Source organism: Sphaeramia orbicularis, chromosome 11 (genome assembly GCF_902148855.1).
Source record: "Sphaeramia orbicularis chromosome 11, fSphaOr1.1, whole genome shotgun sequence".
In the NCBI taxonomy this organism is placed as follows: domain Eukaryota; kingdom Metazoa; phylum Chordata; class Actinopteri; order Kurtiformes; family Apogonidae; genus Sphaeramia; species Sphaeramia orbicularis.
In genome coordinates this window covers 36,001,178-36,019,169 of record NC_043967.1, presented here as the reverse complement: position 1 = coordinate 36,019,169, position 17,992 = coordinate 36,001,178, and the positions used below count along the sequence as shown (strand labels likewise).

At 36.1% G+C, this 17,992-nt stretch overlaps 1 protein-coding gene and 1 non-coding gene across 2 annotated transcripts; both read left to right on the top strand.

The window, feature by feature from the left end:
* Window positions 1–2,243: 2,243 nt before the first annotated feature.
* sf3a3 (splicing factor 3a, subunit 3) lies at window positions 2,244–11,527 on the top strand. The gene is made up of 17 exons (XM_030147882.1): window positions 2,244–2,463; window positions 2,566–2,613; window positions 2,935–2,987; window positions 3,162–3,267; window positions 3,361–3,433; window positions 5,722–5,813; window positions 6,540–6,622; window positions 6,703–6,841; window positions 6,942–7,010; window positions 7,102–7,169; window positions 7,513–7,620; window positions 7,714–7,783; window positions 8,527–8,691; window positions 9,981–10,091; window positions 10,180–10,270; window positions 11,132–11,187; window positions 11,271–11,527. The coding sequence occupies exons 1-17, from the start codon at window positions 2,368–2,370 to the stop codon at window positions 11,346–11,348; spliced, it is 1,506 nt and encodes a 501-aa protein (XP_030003742.1). The 5' UTR covers window positions 2,244–2,367; the 3' UTR covers window positions 11,349–11,527.
* A 5,532-nt stretch (window positions 11,528–17,059) lies between these two features.
* trnav-cac (transfer RNA valine (anticodon CAC)) lies at window positions 17,060–17,132 on the top strand. The gene has a single exon. It is a non-coding gene; the product is annotated as a tRNA-Val (tRNA).
* Window positions 17,133–17,992: the final 860 nt, after the last annotated feature.

Below are 17,992 nucleotides of genomic sequence, written 5' to 3'. Positions count from 1 at the left end.
CATCTCATCCCTCCATCCTGTGGCGCTAATTGGAAAAGTGGAGGAGGAGGAGGAGGAGGAGGAGGAGGAGGAGGAGGGATGAGGCTGCATGTAGAGTCTGCAGGGGAGAGGAGAGTTTACCTGAGGAGCACAAAATCATCACTTTTTTATTTAATAGTGCTGATCAACATACACTTTTCATGCCAATAAACTCCTCTAACAGATGAACCATGTCTGAACTGGATAAAAGGAAAAAAACACATAATATAGCCTAATACGAAATAGACAACAGAAATCAAATATCAGTCATAATAGGTATTGAAAAAGAAAAGAAAAACAAAAGCAACAGCAACGTCACCTCCAGAAGTTATCAGTTAATCAGTGAAGACTAAGATGCAGTTCTTCTAAATATCCAGAAGAGGGCACGAAGCATCTGCATCAAATACAAAACAGGCGTCTGAAAAAAATAAAATACGAATCCACTTTGCTACTCAAGCCAGCAGAGAGCAAGCACGGCCGAGTGGGCCGTATATATATATATATATATATATATATATATATATATATATATATATATATATATATATATATATATATATATATAGATATAGATATAGATAGATATAGATACACACACACATATATGTGTGTGCGTGTGTGTGTACTATCCTATATACATATATATTTTTATAGCCTTGCTTTTATGTGATGTTTGTCCCTTTAAATTTTTAATATTAATTTTTTAAATCTGAATTTTATTCTGTTTGATTATTAATTTATATTCTCATACATGATGTTGTCTTATCTCACTCCTTCATTTTTACATTGATTTGACAGCATCATGTTATGTTATCCCTGCCCTCTTTACTTCAGTTAACTTAATTTATTTGAAGTGTTATGATTTTTGCATTTGTTGTATACATTTCGCTTATTGTGTTGCTTCTGTTTTAGTGTTTTTTACTTGCATCTTGTATCCTGCTGTTGTGCCCTCTGCTTTGTCTGTCAAAAGCACTTTATAAACTTTGTTTTTAAAAGGTGCTATATAAATAAAGCTAGTAGTAGTAGTAGTAGTAGTAGTGTTAATTGACTTGTGGAGAGTTTCTGCTTTACTGTCCTCTGTCTAAAGGTGTCTACTGCCTCCAGATGGACAAAATACTAGTTATTTTCGGTTGAAATGGGATACCTGTACACAGAAAATGACATAGTTATCATTATTTTAAAAATTATTATAATTATGATTATGATTATGATGATGATGATGGTGATGATGATGATAATGATTATTATTATTATTATTATTATTATTATTATTATTATTATTATTATTATTATTATTTGTGCAACTTTTGACGTGCATGAAGTACAATATTAACCTGCCTCAGAAAATAAATACTAAAATACAAACATGCACCATCTTGTGTTACAAAGAGTAGTAATAAGCATGACAGAAATATTTCATGCTTTTTAGTGTTTAGCGCTTATTTGTGAACAAATGAGCACACAAAAGCTTGTAGAAAAATGACACTAAAGAACCACTACACATTAAACTATTCAAGTGTATTTGTTATGGCCTTATTTCAGTGGATTTCTTTGGTTCCCACATCACCACCACCATCCTCTTTCCTCTTCACTTCCCTCTCTCCCCATGAATTGCTAATTTTAGCGGAAAGAGTTTTATAATTTATCAACCCTTCACGCTTTTCATCTCATCTGATTATACAATGAGTCAAATCTGCATCTATATGTATTTTCTTCACTTTTATTGTAACCGGTCTGTATCGTAAAAAGATCAAATATTTGCAAAAATACTTCATAAATCAATTTTGTGTTGGTTAAAGTACATTAGTGTTCCTTATATCTAATAATTCAGGAACAATTAAAGTGTTAACAATGAAAAAAAAAAAAAAAAAAAAAAAAAACTCAAGTAAATTAGCATTAAAATAAAATACAAAAATCCCTAAAATTTGTATCTATAAACTTAAAAGCACTATTTCAAGATCATTTACAATGATGAAAGTTTTTTTTTCCCCACTACAGTCTATGGGATTACATAATGAGTGCCTTTCTTAGTCCACTATGTGAAATTATTACGAATATTAAAAAAAAAAAAATTAAGTCACTATATTTACAAAAATTAATTAAAGCACTATTTAATGGAATTTAGAAACAATTTGTTATTAAACTTCTGGAGTTTGCCTCTTGAGCGGAACCTTTAATATATTCCCATGTTTCTCTACGCCGAATATTACGACGGACTTTAACTTCCAATCATGCGCCATTGAAAACAATCGTAGCCGATACGGTGAAGCTGTGAGTTTCTTTCATTTCATGCTAGGTAGCTACAAGAATTAAATTGTAGTTTGTGAGCGTTTTAAACAGTTAATAACAATGGAGACGATTTTAGAGCAACAGCGTCGTTACCATGAGGAGAAGGAGAGGCTAATGGATGCTAAAACGAAAGAAATGCTACACAAGAAGTCTACGGTTAGTGGTTAGCCTTATGCTAGCTTTAGCACTATGGCTAATAAGGAAAAAACAATGAATACTACTACAGTATGTGCTAATGTTTATTTCTTTTCGTAACAGCTGCGAGAGCAGATCAACTCTGACCACCGAACAAGAGCAATGTTGGATGTAAGTAAAATTGTCAACTGAAGCCATAACCGACCCGTTCATCGTCTCTGTGTTAAAGTGAACATTTCCTTCAGCTAAATGAACGTGTTATTAGGAAAATTCGGGTCGAATATATAAGATTAGGTTTTTAACGGAAACTAATTTGTGCTACTGTCCTATCAATATGAGAGTAAAGACTAACGGTAAAATGTTGTTATATTTATTTAGTTAACATATGCGTATTTAACTTGTGGAAATTATGATTTGAGTGAAACATCTCCTCATTTACCAGTTTTTAAAATGACCACAATTTTGGTTTATCTTTTGTTTTTGCCCTTTTAGAGGTACATGGAAGTGAGTGCAAATCTCAGGGACTCCTATGAAGACAAAGATGGGTAAGTCTTTATGTAATTAGTTATGAGTGTTTCCTCCTCGAATGTTGATGGTGTTGATTGTATAACGTTTACAAATATGCTACACACAATATACTCAAAACTTCTAATTGCAGGAAGACCACTGTTCCTATCCTTTCAAGCTAAAAAAAAAAAATATATATCATATTTTGACAGGATGAGGCGGGATGAACTTGCTGCCATCTCTGGACCCAACGAGTTTGCAGAGTTCTACAACAGACTGAAACAGATTAAGGAGTTTCACAGAAAGCATCCAAATGAGGTAGTGAGATGCTTCTTTTAAATGGATCTAGTCAGCCTATGAAGCATCCCTGACTAGTATTTTCACCCTGGTGTCTTCATCTGTTTCTTTTAGATTTCCATCCCCATGTCTGCAGAGTTTGAGGAGCTGATGAAGGCCAGAGACAACCCCAGTGAGGAGGCTCAAAGTAGGTCCAAATAATTTCTACTGATGCCATTTTAGCAGCTTTGACTTTGTAAATATTACACTGAATTTGTGTGCCGAACCTTTTAGCAGCAAGAATAATATGATCCAGTTGTTGGGCTGGATACTGAACTTCAGTAAGTTTTATGGTTCTGACCCAGCTGCTTAAACACTATTACTGATTATTAGCAATTCTCTTTTCCTACTAATAGCGTAAACACCACAGTACAATTTGTCTTGCCATTGTTGTATAAGAAATCAAAGTATTTTTCCACGTCTTTGTAACATTAATTATCCTCTAGTGTTTGATTTGCTCAGTTGTTTCTGTAAAATATCTGCATGTTACGACATGCTTTGATGTCACCACTCCGGTGATCATTCTATGATGCTGCGCTCCCATTGGCTGACGTTCTGTGGCGTTCTGTGATGCTGCACTCCCATTGGCTGACATTCCGTGACGCTGCACTCTCATTGGCTGACATTCTGTGACGCTGCGCTCTCATTGGCTGACGTTCTGTGACGCTGCACTCTCATTGGCTGACGTTCTGTGACACTGAGCTCCCATTCGCTGACGTTTGTGACGCTGCGCTCTCATTGGCTGATGTTTTGTGACGCTGCGCTCCCATTGGCTGACGTTCTGTGATGCTACGCTCCCATTGGCTGATGTTTTGTGATGCTGCACTCTCATTGGCTGATGTTCTGTAACGCTGCGCTCCCATTGGCTGACGTTCTGTGACGCTGCGCTCCCATTGGCTGATGTTCTGTGACGGTTCGCTGTGATTGGCTGACATTCTGTGATGCTGCGCTCCCATTGGCTGATGTTCTGTGACAGTGCGCTCTCATTGGCTGACGTTTTGTGACGCTGCGCTCCCATTGGCTGACGTTCTGTGACACTACGCTCCCATTGGCTGATGTTTTGTGACGCTGCGCTCTCATTGGCTGACGTTCTGTGATGGTGCGCTCCCATTGGCTGACGTTCTGTGACGCTGCGCTCCCATTGGCTGATGTTCTGTGACGCTGCCCTCCCATTGGCTGACGTTCTGTGACGCTGCCCTCCCATTGGCTGACGTTCTGTGACGGTTCGCTGTCATTGGCTGACATTCTGTGACGCTGCGCTCCCAGAACAGAACAGAACAGTCGGCAGAACAGAACCACCGCTGACACCAAAGGAACCGAGCGGTCTGTACGCCTAACTTATAACTGGTGAAAGCTAAGGAATAAACGGCACACAGGAGTTTAGCAGGTACATCGTTTAACACGTTGTATGATCCAAGGAAAGCTTTCCTACCAATATGGCGTCGTAAACAGAAAACCACGTGATCATGTGACATTTGTGCAAAACCTCAATAAGGTGATAGCTTTAATCCACATTTGTATCTTTGATGTGTACATGTTAATATTTGAATGTTTCTGCCAACAGAAAGTACATTGTGCCTATTATTTTTTATTTATTTTTCAAAACTACTACTTCGTTAAATTATTTCAGTGAGTGTGTAAGTACTTTTTGAACATTTTGAGCTGAGTTTCAACAATATCATGATAATATTGATAACCATGATAATTTTAGTGACAATAATCGTGATGTGAAATTTTCATATCATTACATCCCTAATTGTAATGGATGAAAAGTAGAGTGTGAACATTTAGACAACACTGTTTTCTCAGCATAAAGCAATGGAGAGTTAATGCACATATACAGTATCTACATTTCACTTAAAGTTGTGGGAAATGTGTTACTTATTACGTTGTAACACTGCTTTGTATGTGAAAATGCGATGGTTTTGAAACATTAAACTAAGGAGCTGACACTGTTAAACAGATTTATATTTTATGTTATGAATGTGAGTGTGTAAAATTGCTGTGGAGCTGATAAGATAAAATAATTTTGTACAGCAATACTAATATTATGTAAATACAGATTGTATGAAATTGGGTATTGAAGAAAGTACCATAACAAATATTTAATATCAATGCTAAGCTATTTAAATTAGCCTACAGATGGTGAAAATTACTCAGCTTCAAATACATTGAGAGGTAAAGGTCTTCCATTGTTTTTTATTTTAATGCTTTTCAACTCTAGACTAAACACTACTGTATTAAAGGGAATAAAACAAGCAAAGTTTACTTTTTTTTAATTTTCTTGATTGAATGTGTTACAACCCTTGTCTAGGGTGGAGGGATGTAACATAAGACTAGATGGGGAAAGAGTCCAGGAGATTGTATTACACATTATATAAATATTCCTTTGGGGATGTAATGCATGACTGATGGTGGGCTCTGTTTGTTTCACAGACCTGGTGGAGTTCACTGATGAGGAAGGATATGGCCGCTATCTGGACCTCCACGACTGCTATCTGAAATACATCAACCTGAAGGGAGCTGAGGTCAGGATCCTTTAGAGCACAGGTGTCAAACATGCGGCCCGGGGGCCAAAACCGGCCCGCCAAAGGTTGTAATTCGGCCCGCGGGATGAAATTTGCAAAGTGCAAGTTAGGGCACCAAACTAAAAAAATAATATCATAATAACCTATAAATAATGACAACACCATTTTTTTTTCTCTTTAATTTAGTGTAAAAAACATTAAATTATGAAAATGTTTACATTAACAAACTATCCTTTAACAATAAAATGTGAATAACTTCAACAAATATGAACAACCTGAAATGTCTAAAGAAAATTAAGTGCAATTTTAACAATATTCTGCCTGTTATTTAATGTTTTGTGCCTTTGTAGATCTGATCTGTAATGCATATGTATAAATGATAAGTCAAGGCATGTTATTGATAAAATTATACTTATATTTCTCAACAAATTCCATTTTTTTCACATTTTTCACATCCTTTTTGTTTGGATAGTTTGTAAATATAAATATTGGCATAATTGAATGTTATTTTTTGCACTAAAACAATTTAGAGTTGTCATTATTTATTGGCTATCATGCTATCATTTGACTGGTCCGGCCCACTTCAGATTAAATTGGGCTGAATGTGGCCCCCGGAAGAAAAATGAGTTTGACACCCCCGCTTTAGAGTCTGCATCAGTCAGACTTCAGCCCACACTGACACTGACCCCACTAATCACTATCTGTGTATGTTGTTTATTTCCACAGAAACTCGAGTACATCACCTACTTGTCTTCATTTGACCAGCTCTTTGACATTCCCAAAGACAGGAAGAACGCTGAGTACAGAAAGTATGCCCACCGTCCCACCACAGATCTCTATATCTGTCTGCAGAGCTGATGGGCTAACACATGTTGTTGTGTTTGTGCAGGTACCTGGAAATGCTGCTGGAGTACCTGCAGGACTACACAGACCGGGTCAAACCTTTACTCGACCAGAACGAGCTCTACGGCAAAGTGCTGTTAGACTTTGAGAAGAAATGGGAGAATGGGACTTTTCCTGGCTGGCCTGTGAGTTTCCATACAGAGCTTCAGTATCATGTGACGGGAATTTATTTGGTCATTGTATTTTGGTTCATGTTTTATTAAACTTTTTATTTTTTCACTGTAGAAAGAGACAAGTAGTGCTTTGACACATGCAGGAGCTCATCTGGACCTCTCTGCTTTTTCTTCATGGGAGGTAAAAAAACAAACTTTAATGTTAATATTTTAGGGCGTAAAGTGAATTATTTTTCAGTGATGAACACTTTGTTTTCTCTTGTGTCCTGCAGGAGTTGGCTTCTTTGGGTTTGGACAGGTTGAAGTCTGCTCTCATGGCTTTGGGACTAAAGTGTGGAGGGTGAGCATCCAAAAACACCAACATGAAATTCAGTAACAGCTGTATTATGACACAGCAGTATTTGACAGATGGATTACTGGGATTGTTCTTCATGTGACTTTTATTTATGACAGATTTTTTTTCCCACTGCAATAACTTAAAATACAACAAATAGGCGTACTCAGCTTTTAACTTCCCTCAGAAATTGTAACGGATGTCTTCAGGCCTGATGTTTCAGCTCAGTGCACTTGACTGTTAATCCTTACTTTGTGCGTGTACGACACTGATAAGAAACCTATAATGCCCTTTAATGCAAAACTCTGAAAGCAGAGCATGTTTGACTCTGTGTGGACATGTTGGACAGGACTCTGGAGGAAAGAGCTCAGAGGCTTTTCAGCACAAAAGGAAAATCCCTTGAGTCACTGGACCCGTCACTGTTCGCCAAGAACCCCAAAGCTAAAGGCCCCAAAAAGTAAGTGTGTGCCTCGTGCTTTACGTACTGACAGTATTGTGCCATTGTGTTCCTTCAGCCGTTTTTAATCTTTTCCATCCATTACTTCTGCAGAGACACAGAGCGGAATAAGGAAATCGGTTTCCTGGAGGCTCAGGTCTATGAGTACGTGGAGATCCTCGGAGTAAGCGATAATCCAACACTTACAGAGACTTGTGTGTGGTCTAGGGTTGTAACGATGTCATGGTGTTACGATTAATCTCGATTTTAAAGGTCACAGTTAATTCATCGTCAAGGCTGCCAACGACCGTCTCATAAAGTACAGTAGAGTAAGAGCAGAACCAAAGACACACCAATATGCACTTCCCGCACGGAATGAAAGCAACATTTTTACAGAAGCACTGCATTCAACATTCCACGAGTGAAAATGACAGAGAAGGAACAAGGTGACGGTTCAGAAATTCAGACCGTAAATATATTTTCGATGGAGGCTCACTTTCGTTTCCATACAGTTTGCATTTGTTACATTCATCTACGCAGCTTCAGGCTACCATTGCACAACCCATTCACAACAGTCTGGCTGCATAGCTTTCATACAGTAAGGCCATTTTTCTCCAGCAGTTCAGACTGTCATAGAAGCTTTGGGAGGGTGAAGATGTGAATTGATGCAGTAAACACACTCTGTTTGATCACAAGGCAAACTGCATAAAATAGTCTGATGCTTCACAACAGCAGGAGATGTAGAGGAATTAGTAACGCACATTAAGTTTCACTTTCATGGGGGTGCGGTCCATGCCGTGTAACACCCCCCCTCTCTTACGATAATTGCAACACCAAATTCTCTAATCGTTACATCCCTAGTGTGGTCAGTGTGTCAGCTCCTTCAATGATTTTATGTTGTTGATGTGTCGTCTGTGTTGGTTGCAGGAGCAGAGGCAGCTCACCCATGAGAACGTGCAGAGGAAGCAGGCGAGAACCGGAGAGGAGCGCGAGGAGGAGGAGGAGGAACAGCTCAGTGAGAGCGAGAGTGAAGATGAGGACAACGAGATCATCTATAACCCCAAGAACCTGCCGCTGGGCTGGGATGGCAAGGTCAGCAGCAAAACACGACACACACAGAGGTTAAAGGTCGTCTGCTCGAGTAGATCTTAGAACAGTCAGGCTTCCATCCAAACGGGAACCTCTGTGTTCTCGTGCACTAGTGTTAATGTGAATTATAGGAGTTGGTTCATGAAGAGTAAAGCGTAGTGGTGTGAAAAGGACAAAGGTCAACCAGAAATGATAGAGAATAATAGTTGCCAAGCTCCTTAGATTTAGAATAATTCAACTTATTGTGACATAAGGAAGGTTGTGAGTTTAAAACTTTGCCAGTTGGAGTGTTTCATAGAGTAATAACCTGAAGCTGGCTTTAGGTTTGTCCTCTGAACCACTGGTAAACATCTGGTTCTTCTCCCTCATATGGAGTCACCTCAAACTTTTTTTGTGAAAGTATTTGTTTCTGCAGCTCCCCATACATTTATTTAATTATTCACTTAAATCTGTTTCTGTTGCATTTGTTCATGTTAATCTTTTATGTCTTAAACTTTTCCACCTATCCCAAGCTGACGTGTTCAATTTTCTCATTTTCTTTAATTTTGATAGTAGAAAAATTCTTTAACAAGTCCATTGTTACCCATTTCTTTTTTGTGATAATAAAACATTTAATTGCAGTGCATTTTCAAAAATAACAAAATCAGAATAATTCATAAACAAACCATTCTTATGGTAATTATGTTTTTTTTTTAAAGGTGAAGGATATCTCACTTAAATATCCCCATAGGGAAATTCAGTCTTTGCATTTTCACCATTCTAGTACACACACAGCACCTAGCATCTGCATTAGTAATTTGCATTAGCACATAGCACACATTAGGAGCAGAGAGATGCCATTGAAAGTGCTCAGGGACTGACAGCTCCATTTCTTAATTAGCACTGCAGTCAAGGGCACTGACAGGAGAATTAACCTATGTATATGTCAGATTGAAATGTGAGGTTATTACTTTAAAGGTTTAAAACTGTCATGGAAGTTATTGGTTCTAGAAAAGTCATGTCAATGTTTTGTCTATGAAATGTGTGGCACCTCTGGTAGTAAATGGCTTTCAGGCAGATATTTTAGAATGGACGTACAAATTAAAGCCATAAAAAGCGTTAAAAAATAAAATCATATGCAAGCACTTTAAAGTAATTGGTGTTATGAAGGGACTTGAGTGTCTGTCACTCTCTTTGTTCCTCTGAAGTCTCTTTTTGTGCATGTACTCTTAGCATTTCTCTGTCAGTTTTAATTAGATTTTTGCATTTGATTGGTCTAAACTTGTACATTTTCTCCTCTTTTTTACCCTTAGCCTATTCCATACTGGCTTTATAAACTCCATGGACTCAACATCAACTACAACTGTGAAATCTGTGGGAACTACACTTACCGTGGACCCAAAGCCTTCCAGAGGCACTTCGCAGTATGTTTCTGTCTCTCTGTTACTGAAGGACCGTTTGTGAATTCAGTCAATGTGATATTCACCTGTATTTTCTGTGTGATTTCTTTAGGAGTGGAGACATGCCCACGGTATGCGTTGCCTGGGGATCCCCAACACAGCCCACTTTGCCAACGTCACACAGATTGAGGACGCTGTTTCTTGTAAGAGGCTTGTTATTGTATTTTGTTTCTCATTGTAGTTTTTGTCCCAAAAGTGTGTCTGTGACTGAATAGCAGAAGCTTTAGCCTTCACCAGACTACTCCCAAACCAGGAACTCTTCTGTTAGTATTAACGAACTAGACCAAGATGCGTATAAAATCCTCTGCACAATCTGGAGCCGGAAAGTTTTTTTCAGCTAAAGTTTGTTTCCTCAGATCAAAGTGTTGATGAATTCTTTATGAACTGACATAAAATTTGTATTTTTATATATTTTTACAGTATTGAGCACAAAGCTTTGGCAGTTTTACATTTAATTCAGCCACAGTCAGTACTAAAACATATTAAGAAATTGGGTCAGAGCATTTTATTCACAATATTTTACAATAGTGATTAGATACAGAAGGTTTGGATGAATATCAGGACAAAATCTATGGCATTTGATGAATGTAAATGTTCCTTTTTAATGTATTTTATCTAGTTACCTCTGCCAAGGAGGTTATGTTTTTGCCGGCGTTGGTTTGTTTGTCTGTCTGTCCGTGTGCAAGATAACTCAAAAAGTTATGGACAGATTTGGATGAAAATTTCAGGAAGTGTTGATACTGGCACAAGGAACAAATGATTAAATTTTGGTGGTGATCAGGGGGGCTGATAATCTGCCTTGGCGGAGGTCTGTGCTCTGCGAGTGCTTTTCCAGTTTTGTTAATGTTTTTATTTCACTGTCTTACTGGATTTTAAAGTTCTAACTAAACTACTAAACTAGATGAAAAGTGACAGAAATAAAAACTGGCTCTCATGTATGTGAGCTTGGAGGATTTTCACAATGTTATAACCTGGTTTTAACACATCTTTTCTTTTGGATCCAGTGTGGGCGAAACTCAAGTCCCAGAAGGCATCTGAGCGGTGGCAGCCGGACACAGAGGTCAGTCACATTCAAGTCTGAGAAATGCCGACTCCTTGTAAAACTGTGCAGTGTTTATTTACCTCGTGTTCTGTGTCTTTCAGGAAGAGTACGAGGACTCAAGTGGGAACGTGGTCAACAAGAAGACCTACGAGGATCTGAAGAGGCAAGGCTTGTTGTAGAGCAACGAAGCCCTGGTATACAGGAAGCAGAAAAGATCTAAGGAACGTCCTTTAATATTAAGCAGATTTTTTTTTTTTATAAGTAGTGATGTTGTTTTCCAGTCTGGGTCCGACCCTCCCTTCCTCTCTCATTTTGTAATGTTTCCACACTCATCATTATAATAAACAGAGTACTTTTATCACTGCTGTTTGTCTTCATTAAATGTTGTAAAGGCTGACAGTCACTAAACATGTTTAAGTGTTATTGATCTTTGCAGCAGCAGAGAGGTCTTAGTGATCAATTTATTGGCACCAAGTCATGTGCATATTTTAACTCTCTTTACACCGACCAGTTTACTGCTGTTTTATGATAATACTAAGCACTTGAATAATAGATTAAACCTTTAATAGCTATAATATATTTTATGAAAATTATGGCTGTCCACGATTCTGGTATCGTAACACAAATACAGTTGGAGATAATGACATGATTGAAAGCATGTTTATCTACACGTGATAAAAACTGCCACCACTGGGAACGGAAAATGAAAATGTTTTGCGGAATAATGAATGTTCTATATAAATATTCACTGAGCTTGTGAAAATGATGTCCCTGCCACTGAAAAACTAAGTATCTCCAACATGCAAATAGTTTCCATGTCAAAGTGAACAATATTTCAAGGGCTGAAAATCAAAGTAATATTTTATCGTCTTTATATCAAGACCAAAGCAAGAGGCAGCTATAGGTTGATCTGGCGTATAGATTCCAATTATTAATAATTTAAACACAAATGGACAGCAGTATGCTACACAATCAATAATAATGTGCCTTTTTCCACAATGTCTCATTTCCATTGTAAAAGGGGGAACAAACCATCATATTAAGTTAATGGTAGAATATTCATCTTTTAAAAGTCTCAATCACAACCACTCGATCAGATTGGTGACAAGATAGTGAAAATATGAAAGCAAATATCAATTGAATAATTAATGGCACCATTAAGTGCATCTGTTATTTTGTTACTGTGTTACGTCATTTGGTTTTGATTTATGAATCCATTCTTAATGGATTAAGAATTAGTTTCCTTTTGACAGAGGAAGAAAGCCATCAGTGAGATATATACAGGGTGGGGAAGCAAAATTTACAATGAACATTTAGTTGTTTTTTCTCAGCAGCCACTACGTCAACTGTTTTGAAACCAAACATATATTGATGTCATAATCATACCTAACACTATTATCCATACCTTTTCAGAAACTTTTGCCCATATGAGTAATCAGGAAAGCAAACGTCAAAGAGTGTGTGATTTGCTGAATGCACTCGTCACACCAAAGGAGATTTCAAAAATAGTTGGAGTGTCCATAAAGACTGTTTATAATGGAAAGAAGAGAATGACTATGAGCAAAACTATTACCAGAAAGTCTGGAAGATACTATTAAAGAAGAATGGGAGAAGTTGTCACCCCAATATTTGAGGAACACTTGCGCAAGTTTCAGGAAGCGTGTGAAGGCAGTTATTGAGAAAGAAGGAGGACATATAGAATAAAAACATTTTCTATTATGTACATTTTCTTGTGGCAAATAAATTCTCACGACTTTCAATAAACTAATTGGTCATACACTGTCTTTCAATCCCTGCCTCAAAATATTGTAAATTTTGCTTCCCCACCCTGTATATATATATGTGTATTTCAATTTTATTAGAAAGTAATATTCTTGGTCAATATAACTGCATTTAAATTCTGCACTGAAATTATTACTGAACACTTTATGGACAAAACATGCTTTTACTTTAATCAGTCTGAAACTATACCAACATTAGCCTGCATTATTCTGTTATTCTATTACAACTTCAAATCGTAACTGTAGTCTACTTACACTTACTGTGATGACATTTATTAAATGTCATCATAAACTAATCCCATGTGTAAAATCTAATCATCTGGGAGAAAAATATGAGTCCTGGACGTTAAATGAACTAACCAACAGTTTCAGTCCTGATAGAGTAAACACACCACCACAAACAAACTCTAATCCACAGGTGTCAAACATGCAGCCCGGGGGGCCAAATCCAGCCCACCAAAGGGTCCAGTCTGGCCCGCAGGATGAATTACACTGAAGATATTAACAATCAATGGTGTAAAAATCATTTTAATTCAGGTTCCACTTACAGAACAATTAAATCTCAACTGGGTCAAACCAGTATAATATTATTATCACAATAACCTATAAATAATGAAAACTGCAGATTTTATCTTTGTTTTAGTGAAAAAAAAGTAACATTACATGAAAATGTTTACATTAATAAACTATCCTTTTACAATAAATGTGAATAAGCTGAACAAATATGAACAACCTGGAATGTCTTAAGAGAAGTACATGCAATTTTACCAATATTCTGCCTGACACTAAATGTTGTGTGTATTTGTAATTGTAATGTAAGTCGTAATGCACATGTGTAACTGATAAACTGAAGCAAAATATTGTTAAAATTGCACTTGTTTTTCTTAAGACATTTCAAGTTGTTCATGTTATTCAGATTTTTAAGGAAACATTGTAGGTGTAAACATTTCACTGGTCTACAAGGAAAATGCTTCCACAATACAAGTAATGACATTTTACCACATGAGAGTCACTGATAAAGAAAAATCAAGTCAAAAATGCTGGTTGGCTGAACTTTCCAAGATACAGCCTCGGGTCAAAATGTGAAATTCAAGAATTAACGAGAGAATGGGTTTGACTCAAAAGGAATATTTGTCTCAGAGCTACAAGATCTACTTCAAAACACTGTCTGCACATTAGAATACATTCACTTTACAGGTTCTATTTAGTGGAAGATTTATAAAACTATTATATAAATGTACATAAACCAATATATATGTGTAATAACACTTAATCATATACTTTGAAAACATCAGCAAACCTGCACTTTTGTCATTTATTTTCCAATTAATCTTATTAAAATACGTAACATTTAGCACATTTAATGTCTGAAGCAAATCATTTCTTAAAAATTGTAGACCAGTGTTATCATAATGTAATTTTACTTTTTTCACTGGTGTTATTTTACTGCAAACAATAAAACAACAATAATTTTAAAAAAAAGCTCTAACACCTTGGCTATTTATAAACAATTCTTTAATATTTTCTGAACTCTCTGTCACATTTATTTATTTATATATTTCAGATTTATTTTTATTTATTTATTTACTTCTTTATACTATTATTTGTATATTATGCTTTGTATCTTTAAATCTATGCATTATTTTCTTAAACTTATATCTTCAAATGCTTTTTCCCTTTTGACATCTTGTTTGTTCACATTTTTGTACTATATAGTCAAATGTTTTCAATAAAGATGGACGAAAAAAAATGTATAGAAATGCTAATGCTAGTGTTAGGATGGGTAAATGCAGAGACCAGCCCTGTTGAACTGTGGCTTTAAAAAAAAAAAAAAAAGGCTTTATTGAAGACGGTAAAGTATAGAGTAAATGTATACAACAAGAAAATAACTTTGCCAGGGTGAAGGATTTGTTGAACTGTGACTAGCCAATCAGAAGAGAGAAAAAAATGAGGGTTCCTTCGGGTTCTCCACTGAAACACGGGTTCGAATCCCGGTTGAGGTAAAAATGCAGACATTATTTAGACCTTAATATTGGAACGGCTATAATTTAACCCTTTCATGCATGAATTATGAGAACCTTAGTCAATATTTTTTCTTGAGTGATTTTATTCTTCTTTAGGCATGAAAAAAATGCAATTGATTTTTTTTTTTTTTTTTTTTTTTTTTAATGAACATTTTTTTCATGGAGTTACAAAAATGTACACTCAGCTGGACATCATGTGTTTAATTTTTGAAGGAAAGGAACATGTATTTAAAACCCATCATCAGAAAGTAAGATAAGATATACTTTACTGATCCTCCAAGGGGGATATTGAAGTGTGAACAGCAGTGCAAGACAGTATGCATCAATACAATAGAAAAATAAAGAGATAAAAATATAAACAATATGAACAAGTTTGTTAAAGTGGCTAAAGTGACAAAAAATAGCAATAATAACAATCATAAAGTTATATTCTTTGTGAAAACTATGATATAAAAACATTTTTAATGCTGCTAATCTGATGTTTTCTCACATTTTAACTTACTCTAATAGTAGTTATTACTCACTTCATGGAGATAATATGCAAAAAAAGAAAAAAAAAAGATTGATTTTTAATTGATTTACACTAAAACATGTTACTACAGATCAGTTTTCTCAAGAACAGCAAAATTACAATAATGGTATGAATTGCAGTGTTTGGGATGATGCATTAGTGTCCACTGTGTTGGCTGATATCTAACTATAACAACAAAACCCATGAATATACAATAGATCAGCTGGAGAATAGATGTCCACTGTAGTGACCAGTATGCCTGAAAGGGTTAATAAGAAAAACTTTACTCTCTACTTTCATTATCTAAACTGAAACATGTTTTGTAATGTACAGGGTGGGGAAGCAAAATTCACAATGAACATTTAGTTGTTTTTTCTCAGCAGCCACTACATCACTTGTTTTGAAACCAAACATATATTGATGTCATAATCATACCTAACACTATTATCCATACCTTTTCAGAAACTTTTGCCCATATGAGTAATCAGGAAAGCAAACGTCAAAGAGTGTGTGATTTGCTGAATGCACTCGTCACACCAAAGGAGATTTCAAAAATAGTTGGAGTGTCCATAAAGACTGTTTATAATGGAAAGAAGAGAATGACTATGAGCAAAACTATTACCAGAAAGTCTGGAAGATACTATTAAAGAAGAATGGGAGAAGTTGTCACCCCAATATTTGAGGAACACTTGCGCAAGTTTCAGGAAGCGTGTGAAGGCAGTTATTGAGAAAGAAGGAGGACACATAGAATAAAAACATTTTCTATTATGTCCATTTTCTTGTGGCAAATAAATTCTCACGACTTTCAATAAACTAATTGGTCATACACTGTCTTTCAATCCCTGCCTCAAAATATTGTAAATTTTGCTTCCCCACCCTGTATACTTATGCAATGTGTTATAGGTTATGGTGGAATTAGGTTATAGGGCTGTGCTTGTGGAAAAAAAAAAAAAAAAAAAAAAAAAAAAAAATTTCAGGTTTTCAGTAAAATCAACTTGTAATGAACACATAATCATTCACAAACAAACAACAAAAACATTCAGGCTCTGGAAAGCATAAATAACCAATAAACACAATGGGCGGAAACTACTCAACAGCGCCACAACACGCTGCGGCCAAAAATATATTGCATCCGTAGTGTCAAGGACTACCATAGAGAATGAATGGGAAAAGTTAAGAAAAGTAAACTTAACTATCCGCGGCACAGGGATGATAAAATAACTTAACCAAACCTTTATCGTTAACATCTGGTTCCATGGTTTGTATTCTGAGAGACGGCACGAATGTAACACAAAAGTACATCCTTAAATAGAGACTTCAGGACAGTACATAATAATAGTTTGAATATAAACTGGCCTGTAGATGGAGCTGTTTCACCATGTTACAAACTTCATGCAGGGAAACGGAAAAAAAGATAACGGCTGCCCATTTGTAAAAGAATGAAATATAAGCTGGTGTAGCTATTAATACTATGAATATCTTTTTATTTACCATACAGAACGTCCTTGTATGGTTGTAGACTTGATTTACTCACTTAGTATAAGATCAACCAGGTTTTCCATTGATACTCATCTGTTTCCGTAGTGTAGTGGTTATCACGTTCGCCTCACACGCGAAAGGTCCCCGGTTCGAAACCGGGCGGAAACATTATTGCCTCCCTACGTAGTTTTTTCTTTCAAATATGAGATAATATGTTATTTAGTAAAGATAAAAGTCTATGAAGTTTACCTAACAGAAGCAACAGTACTGTCTGAACTGTAGTCTAAACCTGTGAGATGTAGTATGAGGTACTTTTACTCTATTACTACTATCATTTCAATCATTAGGGCAGGGCTGTCAAGCTTATTTTAGTTCAGGGGCCACATTCAGCCTAATATGATCTAAACTGGGCCGCACCAGTAAAATAATACAAATAACAGGATAAGAACTTATAAATAATGTCAACTCTTTTCTGTATGTTTTTGAGTGAAAAAAGTACAATTCTGTGATAAAAATGTTTACGTCTACAAACTGTACTTGAACATAGCACGAACAAATATGAACCTGAAAATTCTTATGAAAAATAAGTGCAATGTTAACAATATTTTGCCTTAATTTATCATTTATACATGTGTATTACAATTTACAGATCACAGTGGATCTACAAATACACAAAACATTTAAAAACAGGCAGAATATTGTTAAAATTCCACATTTCAGACATTTTTGTAAAAGGCCAGTCTGTTAACGTTTCAAGATATCTGGGGGCCCTAGGCAAGAAAGTAAAGTGAGGCCCCTGATACGCAAAGATGTGGTGGTTGAATCACCAAAGAAGAAAAATAAAATCCAGATGTGATTTCCTGTTTTCTGGTGCATTTAATGAGTCATGAATTACTCTGTATTACGCAACACAGAGTTTCCACTAGAGTGTAGTAAAGGACACAGTGTCTTCAATTAGGCATTGTTGATGGGAATGACACAAATTGTCACTATCAGTTGGCGCTGACAGAAATTTAAGCAAAGCACCT